At 33.0% G+C, this 10,613-nt stretch overlaps 1 protein-coding gene across 6 annotated transcripts in view; it reads left to right on the top strand.

Moving 5' to 3' along the window:
* LOC106763050 (DNA topoisomerase 2-binding protein 1-A) overlaps window positions 1–7,645 on the top strand; it is a 24,898-nt gene extending 17,253 nt beyond the window's left edge. For 3 of the 6 annotated variants that reach the window (XM_014647211.2, XM_014647216.2, XM_014647215.2), the window contains 11 exons: window positions 299–392; window positions 941–1,424; window positions 1,608–1,750; window positions 1,926–2,251; window positions 4,180–4,347; window positions 4,968–5,258; window positions 5,418–5,834; window positions 5,944–5,988; window positions 6,081–6,166; window positions 7,013–7,127; window positions 7,334–7,645. In XM_014647211.2, the coding sequence (XP_014502697.1) occupies window positions 299–392; window positions 941–1,424; window positions 1,608–1,750; window positions 1,926–2,251; window positions 4,180–4,347; window positions 4,968–5,258; window positions 5,418–5,834; window positions 5,944–5,988; window positions 6,081–6,166; window positions 7,013–7,127; window positions 7,334–7,411 (2,247 nt within the window). In that variant the 3' untranslated portion in view covers window positions 7,412–7,645. The remainder of the gene's footprint in view (window positions 1–298; window positions 393–940; window positions 1,425–1,607; window positions 1,751–1,925; window positions 2,252–4,179; window positions 4,348–4,967; window positions 5,259–5,417; window positions 5,835–5,943; window positions 5,989–6,080; window positions 6,167–7,012; window positions 7,128–7,333) is intronic. The other 3 variants (XM_014647214.2, XM_014647213.2, XM_014647212.2) reach the window with 3 other exon arrangements.
* Window positions 7,646–10,613: the final 2,968 nt, after the last annotated feature.

The following is a 10,613-nucleotide window of genomic DNA, read 5'->3' as shown; positions in this document are numbered from 1 at the left end:
TTTTCAACACCAGCTGGCTTGGTGAAATTTTGTTTCACCTGCATTAGTGAACCTTTTGATAACACAAGTTTGTGTATGTGAAATACTTTTTGGCACCCTATTCTGTGTCGTGCTTTTTCTGTCTCTTCAAATGTGATAGCTTAGAGGCTTAGGTGTTCTTCTACTTGTTAGTGGTGTAAAAGTTTAGAAGGTTGTTCTTGTCTTTTTCTGTGAGATCTTCTATGCCCAGTACATGAGCTCAAGGATATCTTATACTTATTTAAACTTGGTGGATATTTGTGTTCTTGACTGTTCTTACGCTCCACAAGGTGACAAGTATAAGGTAGCAAAACGATGGGGCCACATTCATATTGTGATAAAGAAATGGTTTGATCAATCAATTGCTCGGAGAGGTAACTTCTATGCTATAATGATGTTGTACTACTTTTTAGGTTTGAAATTGAATAGTAGAATGCCATATGTTAAAATATAATGTTATTGTGATATAGTAGTCTCAGAATTTGGGTTTAGGCCAACTCAACATCAAAATGATGTATGTACCCTGTACCCATATATACACTATTTTGGCCATGTCACTGGTCAATGTGAGATTTTCAGCCTCCCTTACCATAAGGACTAGACATCTTGAGTTTGAAGTTTATAAGAATGGACTTGTGCATGTGATCTAATTTGTGGTACAATAATGCATATTTTTGGAGGAGCAATTTGATCTATTTATATATGGGGGTCAATGTGATTTGACCAATATCTTAGGAGGAGCAAATGAATCTTTACTCGGCCAGTAGGAATTTGAAGTTATTGTTTGTGTTACTATACAATTATTTAGAGCCCTGTGAAATATCCTCTCTCCTTTCTCATTCCATCTCATCTCTAAACTTTGAATGCCACTCATTGTATTTGACTTTCATCATCTATTTATTGTATTTCTTTTCTTGGATAGCATGTCTGAATGAGGAGTTCTTCCCTGTTCAGCATGGATCTGTATCTTCACATAAAGTAACTAGGGACTTAACAATGCAACATAGCCAAGAAAAGGATATTGGGAAATTGCAATCTGCGGCATCCTCAGGTACTACAGATTCAAATGTGCAAGTTTCTTGTGCTGAGTTCAGGGACAGAGATCATGAAGCTATGCCATCTGAGTTTATGTCCTCAGATTCACAAACCCGTATATTTGCTAAGGAGGCAGATGCTGAACCTCCATTGCAGACCAGTGGTGAATTGAACCTTGACAATATTGTTGCTGATGATTCTGAATCTGATGATAATGACCTGTACTTATCAGAGTGCAGAATATTACTAGTTGGTTTTGAAGCTTTAGAAATGCGGAAACTAATTAATATTGTGCGCAAAGGTGGAGGCTCCCGGTATATGTCTTTTAATGACAAATTGACACACATAGTAGTTGGGAATCCTACTGAAATGTAAGAATACTTTGATATTATGAAGAATCTTTATGGGTGCATTTCATGTTTATGTTTCTTGATAGTTTCACGAAAATTACTTTTTAGATTGTTACCTGTATCAGTGTCAAATGTTTTGCAAACCTTTTTTTCGTTTTTCCTTTTCTTTTCTGATCTGTCTTCACATGCATTGTGTTTTTCAAGGGAAAAGAAGGATGTGAGGAGTCTCGCTGCTTTAGGTGTAATTTATGTTGTTAAAACCTCATGGCTTGAAGATTGTGACCATAAAAAGAAAGAAGTCCCAGTGCTTAGGAGACACATTGCGTATGATCTACTTCAGCCAAAAGGTCTGGTATTATGATGTGCATAATCGCTTTTGTAGTCGGTGTCTATTATCTCTCTATCTTGTTCAAGCTGGAGAGCACTTTTTAGTTAATTTATTAGATTTTATTAAATAATTTATAAACTTGATTTTATTGAATTCATGCTTTATTTGTTCGCTTATTTATTTCTTAAACTCAGCAAGCTTGGTAAAAGCTGTAACAGAAAGCACATCTATGGATCACAGTAAAAGCTCCAGCTGTCATCAAAGCTCGCACCAGGTGGACTTTGAAAATGTGAAGCCAGAATCTTTAGAGAAAAGAAAAGAACAGATAAAAGATATGGATATAAATGGTCACTCATTCCGTAAAGCAAATTGTAGAACAATGTTGCAAAATCAACTTCCTGATAATAAATTGAGCACACAAGGAATGAGCCAGCATGACTTCAGTGTTCAATATGAAAAATCAGCAAATGTTTTCAGAGGGAAACTGTTTTGTTTTTCAAATTTGTTTCCTGAAGAAAAGGTAAGTCATTATGATCTTAATAGGCATAAACATTCATGCACGTTTACATCACTATTTAAGCTTTGGGGATAGTTATTTCATGACATGATATTAATTGTCAAAGGATTTATGAACAAAGTAGTTGAGCTCAATTCATGCTATCCCTATTCTTCTAATAATAGTTGGTTTTATGCTTTAATGACATGTTAGAGATGCAATAAAATAAATTATAGAATTGTATATGTTTTAAATGAATTATGTGTCTAATGCAGACTACCCAACATGTATTTATATCATAATACATAATCAATTATAATAAATATACCTAATAATTTCTTAGATTATGCAACGCCTAATTCCCTAGAAATCTATAACAGATGATTTTATTCTAACACTCTCCCTAAGGGACTTGGTGAACATGTTAGCTAGCTGATTATCAGAGTTGATAAAATCAGTAGGAACGACAATGGAAGCCATGGAAAAAAGTATTGGAAATGGGCTAAAAAGCACCACTGGGGTGAGGTAGCCTAGTTGGAGCATGATTGATCGGGTTGGAGCATGGTTGACCGGGTTGGAGCACGGTCGACTGAGTTGGAGTGGAGAATGAAGCTCGGTGGTTGCCGGAAGAAGCCGGTATCAATCGTGGTGGTTACAGGAGACACATTATGACCGAAGGTTAGCAAAGACAACGGATAACAGTAAAAGAGGCACAAACTGAAATTAGGAGAGCACGACTGAGGTCCTCGGACAAAGTGTTGAAAGAAAAAAAATTTGTGGTTCTCGATGGCCATTGGCCATCGGCGAGCGGCAAAGACAACGTAGAAGAACCTGACTCTAATAGCATATAGAATTGTATGTTATTAATGAATTGTGTGTCTAATGCAAACCACACATTTATTTATAGCATAATACATAATCAATTATAATAAATGTACCTCATAATTAGGAACCAATCATCCTAATTTCCTAGATTATGTAACGCCTAATTATGTAGAAATCTGTAACAGTTGATTTCATTATAACATAAACTATTTGCGTTACTTCACTTAACAATTTAAGCTTTTGGGTAGTTGGTTCATGACAATTAGGAAACAAATGCAACATTTCAATTAACCAAATAAACCCTTCTGTTTTTTAGATATATCAGTCCGAATGAAGTTTATTTTTCCACGGACCTCAAGCATTAGTTAAGGTTACTTAATGCAGTGTCAAGTAGTTAGTCATCAAATTGAGCTTAATGGTGTACCAGTCTTTGTTAATGATAAATTTGGAATCATAGAGACATGAACCAATTATCCAAAAAAGTAAGTTGATTGGTGAAGGAACCTGACTGCTCTTACATTAAACATGCCGCCTCACATGAATCCCTTGTTCTTGTTAGTGTGGATGCACAAATATACCCTACCCTGTGCCAAAACTTAACCTTTTGGCTTTAGAAGAAAGGGGCAACAAGGAACACACCCTAGATTACATGCTATAGGTGATTTCTTATATGCTTTGTAGACTAATTTAAATAAATTACTAAGATAATCTAATACCATAGTAACTATTTCAATCACAACCTTTTGGTGCTTGGGCTCTTCATTTTTTGTGTGCCTGATATCTGAATCATCTATTTTGATATGACCTAGCTATTTACTGTTTTTTACGTGTTAAACTATAGGAAAGAGAGACATTGAACTGAAACGGGTTCCAACATGGTATTTATATTGAGAAGAAAGATATGATACACATATAAATATAATCTTGCCGTAATACATATATAATCTATATATTCTTGATTATATAGGATTTTCTTATTGTTATAATTATATCAATGTTTTCTTTTTTCTGGTTTCCAAAGTTAAAGTTGTTTTATAAGTAATCATAAATGTGATGTTTAACCACATATATATGCATATATATGTTCATGGATATTGTGTAATTTTAGTTTCGATCACTTTTTTCAGAGAGGTGAGATTGTTCAATGGATAAGTCAAGGGGGAGGAGAGGTAATAAGTGGGCAAGCAGAACAGATTGTCCACTATACTGTTGAGTGTCATGGTGTAACACCCATGTTGACTGGTGATTCGAAGAGTTTGTCTGTTTCCAGTCACTGGATACGATCTTGTTTGGAGGTAAGCTTTATTAGTCTTGGTTCTTGTTGGGCTAAAGTTCTTGATTTAAATATTGAATAATTTGGATGGATTGAAGGTGAAAACCCAAACTAGTCTTGGTCCATGTGTCCCAAGTTATTATATCAAAAGTGATATTCACAAGAATAAAATAACGATGGAAAGTTGGTTCCATTTTTATATAACTGCAAAAATTCAACACTTCAATCACACGTGATCCATGCATGTATTCTTTTCCTTATATTCTTCTGAATTTAAATGCTGAAATTGGGGTTACACCTTTCTTTTTCTGATCTTTGGTATCATTTGTTATCACAAACGAAAGAATCTTAAAAAGTAAACTATAAGACTAACTCAATCCTATAAAATTAATTTATAATGTGAAGTTTTTATATACTATAATTTGGTCATATCTATCTCTAATCAATATGTGATCTCCAACACACCCGTTCATGTTAGGATAAGATATCTTGAGTTTGGAACTAAATATTTGTGAGGGGTCCATAGTGGCGTATATACTTCTATTAGCATTATGTATGATGATTCCTTTTTCTGTTAAAACCTGGATTCTTTGAGAATATGTTGGTTTACACCTATTTATACTTTGATTATTTTTCTTGAAGGCTGGATCCTTGCTGGATGTTGGTAGTCACATTCTTTATTCTCCACTTCCCTGCCATGTTCCCTTGCCTGGATTTGAAAGATTCAGGTTTTGTGTTTCACAGTATGAGGAGAAAGACAGAAATCTCCTAAGAAACTTGTGTTTTGTACTAGGAGCTAAATTTGGGGAGAAGTTGCATAAGAAGGTTACGCATTTGTTGTGTAAATTCACCAATGGACCCAAGTATGATGGTGCTCGTAAATGGGGGATTCAGTCAGTTACATGCGAATGGATATTTGAATGCGTCAAACAGGTAATATTATTTATGGTGACCGTGTACAGGGCAGTGGGAGCTTCAATATATGTTAAAGCATTGACAATTTGTTTTTTCATGAATGTCTACATGCATTTTCTATGTTATGTATTATTTACTAAAATTGTCCTTGTCTACATGCAACCTTTTATTTTTCAGAATGGGGTTGTTGCCGTTGATCAATTTTTACCAAAAGAAGTAACCGCTCAAGATCGAGAGGCAGGACTTTGCACCGTGAGTCAATTTCCTACCCAGGCTGCTCAAATGATAAGTGACATGCCCTCGCAATTGTCAAGCCAATCACAAATTTTGAGAGGCATCACAGATAAAAATGTGGGTTGTGGAGTTGGTAATCATGAGACCAATTTTAAGAAACCAAGTGTTTATAGCAAAAAGGCAAGACTTGTAGAAGAACCTTGCCTATCCAACAAGATGCCTTCGGCATCAAATTCAGGTATTCATGCCTATGGAAAGAATTTTTCTGAAGACAATACGCTAATAGATGGTGGAGAGGTTTGTCGTACTGTTCCTGATGTTGCTGCTGCAATTGAAGACTTGTTAGAGCAGACTAGTAAGGTACTAGAGCTGCTTTTTTTGTTATGTTGATATTTCATTAAATTTGTTTTACTGTGCTCATGGCCAAAGTATTCCTGCTCAACTTCTTCGTTTTCTTCTTCTCACAAAGATGCATGGTCAGAGGTCCCCAGCACATACAGGGTGTGAGAGAGGTGTATCCTTAAAGTGTTATCAATTTCATAGATGTTCTGTTTTATAATTTCCTTAATTTATTTTTGGGAGTAGTTATCCTTGATGGTAGTATAGATTTACCCGTCTGATCTTTCAGTCCTTGGTGAAGATAATTCCAATCCCCATACCGTTTTTGGGTTATCTAAACACTGGTTAAACAGGTTAGCTCTTTAGTTCCCATTTAAAGGTTATCATATTGTTCTCATGTCGCCACATAATCTTTCTGTCAGAATTAGATTGTTTTATGTCCACGGCCTTCATATGACCTATTTGATCTCTTTATTGATTAGAATCTAATGAACACTATGTTTATCTATAAGAATTAATAATGGGGATTGAATCTGGTAACCATTTTTTGATATACACTTTTTTTAACCCTTTGTATCCTTATATCTGTTTTTTAAGTTTCATTACCCATAAAGATTAAAAGTAAATAATTATAACAATTACCAAAATTTGAAATATATGTTTTTATTCGTATATTATTTTTATGTAACAAATTTTTATAAGTTTAATATAATTTTTAGATAGATTTTTTAATCAATTTTATTATAATAATTAATTTTGAATTATTATTTAGTATCATAAAATTGTGGACATACGCTGGGCTGTGTTTCTACTGGTTAAATAAGAATGGGATTCACAATTTTATGATTTCTTATAAATTTCAACCACTTAGCAATTCTTCTCTCAACGTTTTCATGCAAATATCATATAGTACTCCATCACATGGAGATTGGAAGTTATGCTAAATAGGGATGATTATAAAGTATTCGTAATAAATAAAAGAATCATTATAGATATCTTAGTTTTTTTATTACCATAATTATGTAGATCCTGGAATTGGCCAAGGACCTCGCAATATATTTTCTCTTAATATTTAACAATATACAACTAGTTTTATTTAGTGTGAAAGTGTGATAATAAAGTTCAAACTCTTGTCTATTTTGGTGACAAAGTAAAATATACGAGAATGCATATAATTTTTTCACCTTTCTTTGAATCAGTACTGAGAGCATATATTCTTATAGAAATGACAGAAAGGAAGATGATGGGGAGGCTTCTCAAGACAGACCAGCAGGAATATACGATGGTTTTAGTGAAACACAGACAGAATCTCAGGTTATATTTTGAACATTGGCTACTGCTTTTACTCTTCAATTTTTTTCAAGTACTGTCTTGTTTGTGACTTCTTTTTTGTTTAAACATTTATTGTTACATATACCAGTCTCTCCCTGGAACAAGAATTGGTTACCTTTTACACTTGCTACTTACTAATGTCTATTTGAGTGCACTTGGTGAATCTCATTTACTTTTGTAAAATGCAGGTTGTTAGTTATGAAGAAGATTTGTCAGGAAGGCAAAGCCTTATAGATAAATACCGAACTCGAAGTAGCACGCAGTGAATAGAAACAAGAATATGTCATGTCCTGGTTTCAAAACATAAAGATAAAAGAAGAAAACTCAACCTTGGTCAGCTAACGAAGGGAACATCAGGACAGCTTAGTATAGGTCAATCAATTATGTCTGTTTTATTATCTCTTTCTCATCTCAAAAATAAAAATTCATCTCCATATTCTTAGTAACAAATAAGATTTTTATCTGATTCTCTTCCCTACCCGTTAAAGGGTATAATTATACCTTTGTTTGTACTTACTTTTTTATTTTTTTAATATCAATTAATTAATATTTTATAAAAAAAATAAAATCACAGCAAAAGAAACATAATATTTACTAAATATTTAATATATAATGCAAGTTTTTTTTTCTTCAAAGTTAAATATTTGAAAAAAAATTATAATTATATATAAATTTTAAATTAGAATATCAAATAACAATCATGTTAAAATAAAAAATTATGCAAAATATTATACAATTATACATAAATAAAAAATTTATGACAATTGAAATCTTTATTTTCTTTTTCTAAATTCTAAGGAATTTTTTTATATACTAATAAAAATTATAATATATCATTTCAACAAAATTGTACATGGAAGAAAAATTAAATTATAATTTGAATTTAGAAAAATATTTTATCTTTTAAATTTTAATCTATGTTGATAAACAAAATTCATCATAATGAAATTATATTATTATATATCATAATAAATAAAATGTCTTTATATAATTATACTTGTTACTATTGTTATTTTTTTTTTTCTGTTGTGTGTGGCATGGGTCCAATGACTTCTTTGACAATGACTATTATCGTTTGACTTGTCTTGTTACATTCTTTCCGTATTTATAGGGTTATTTTTAGGGTTATTTCCTCCTTCCTATAATTATTTTCATTTTTTAAGTTTCTATGGTATCTTTTTATTGCTATTTGTATGTCATTTGATCCTTTGAGATAGTCTATTGTATTTAAATGTCATGAGAATTATCATAATCTTATATCTATTATTTTTAATTCACACATAAGTACACCTTTTGTTGATCGCAATCACTCTAACTTTGATGTTTATTGTATTTAAATGTCATGAGAATCATCATAATTTTACATCTATTATTTCTAATTCACACACAAGTACACCTTTTGATGATCGCACTCACCCCAATTCTAATGTCTATTGGGTTTTGAACACAGATAATATTACTAGTAATAAATCTTTTTTCCATTCTTTACCTACCTCGGGTTACTTAGCTTTTATTACCATGGCCAACAGATCTAGAGTTTCCTAACATTGTGTTGATATTATTCATCTTCTTCCTTCTCTATCAATTGATAATGTTTTTCATGTCCTTAGGTCTTCATTTAACTTAATATCCATTAGTCATCTCACTCATTCTCTTGATTGTATTATCTCCTTTACCAAAGATTATGTCTATTTACAGGACCATAGTTTGGAACAAATAATTTGCATTGAATATGAGTCTCATGGTCTTTATCATTTATGAACATCTACACATGTTGGTTCAGTAATGGACTCTTCCTCTCTTGTTCATGCTTAGTTTGGTCATCCTAACCTTGTCAAAATATAACAACTTGTTTGAGGTTTATCTAAGCTATCAAGTTTTTTGTATCAGTCGTGGCAATTAAGGAAACAGTCATAGTTTTTCCTTCAAGTGTCACATAATGTGCTTCATCTTCTTTTGTCTTATTTAGTTATGACATTTGGGGACCAAGTCTTGTTATGTCAAACTTAGTATTCCATTTAGGGTTATGTCTCATAATGGACAAACTTTGCATAGTGATAATGCATGTAAGTATCCTTTTCATTTAGGGTGTCAACATAGCTCAAATGTAAAAGTTCATAATGATGCTTAACATGAGGTTATTTGGAATATCCTTCTCATTCTTTTATGCTTTCTCATGACATTCTTCATTAAACCTCATGTGCTGATACACCACAACAAAATAGGGTGGTTAAGCACAATAATAGACGTCTTGTTGAAACAACTCACAATTTTAATCCATGGTGAGGTTCCTTAACAAATCTAGAGTGATGTTATTCTTAGTGTGTATTATCTTATGGTTAAAAGCTCTTTTTGGTCCCAATTTTGGTTCAGAAAATTCGTTTTGGTCCCTGAGTTGAATTTGTGTTCAATTTCGTCCCAAAGAACGAATTTAATGTTCAATTTGGTCCTTTTCATTAACTCCGTTAAAATTGTTAACGGCAAAGTGTCCAGCTCTGCAACTGCTAAGTGAAGTGTCAGTTTTTTGCTGACTGGGCATCCTTTCTAGTCGTTACAATTAGGATTTTTTTAAATTAAATTTTTAATTAATATGGTAATAAAATTAAAGTTAGGTATTTGGGAGGGAAATTGTGAAAGTTGCGAGATTGAGAAGTGGTTGAATTTGGGAAGAAGAACTTCTGCAACTTGAGAAGAACAAGATTGGCATTCGACACCAGTAACTTGCTTTTGTAATCGGAAGCAAGCATCATTGGGAAATCCTATCTGCAAAATCAGGTTTGATTTCTTGTTCGTTCCTTTTGTAGCATATTAATTTCTAGGTTTTGTTGTTGAAGAGTGTAAAACCCCAAATTTTTTCGTTTCAGTGTTTGATTTTGGAAAAGTTACAGGTTTTGTAACAATGTTTGAAATTTATATGGGGCATTGTTGTGTAACGTATGATACGTGATTTTGATAATGTGGTCANATGTTAACANTAGCGTTTCTATAGTGGTCACATGCCCATAACAGTTACTTTTGTAGGGTTTCTTTTGAGATGTCTGAGGAGAGGTTTAATGTTGTGGTCCACCATGGTGGGACCCTAGTATGCCAATATCCTATTGAATATGTTGGTGGGGAAAAGACATATTGGAGTGTGGACCCTGACAGATGGAGTTATTTCGAAGCAATAGATGCTGTTAAAGAATTGGGGTATTTGAATGTGAGAGACATATTTTATTGCATCGATAATATGCTACTTAAGTTGGAGGATGATAAAAGTGCAATGAACATGGTAGGCATTGCCAAACGGTTAGGGGAAGTTAAGTTGTATGTGGTTCACGGTGTGGATGATGAACCAGAGTTGGTTGATATAGAACCAAGTGAACAACAACAAGACCAAGTTCTTTTGCTGTGTCAAGGAAGTTTAGGTAGGGAGGGGTTGAATGATGACATCCATAATGAGGAGGAGGACATGGATGATGAACAGAG

This window comes from Vigna radiata, chromosome 6 (assembly GCF_000741045.1).
Source record: "Vigna radiata var. radiata cultivar VC1973A chromosome 6, Vradiata_ver6, whole genome shotgun sequence".
NCBI lineage: Eukaryota > Viridiplantae > Streptophyta > Magnoliopsida > Fabales > Fabaceae > Vigna > Vigna radiata.
The sequence above is the reverse complement of the archived record's forward strand: the minus strand, read 5'-3'. Positions and strand labels throughout refer to the sequence as shown.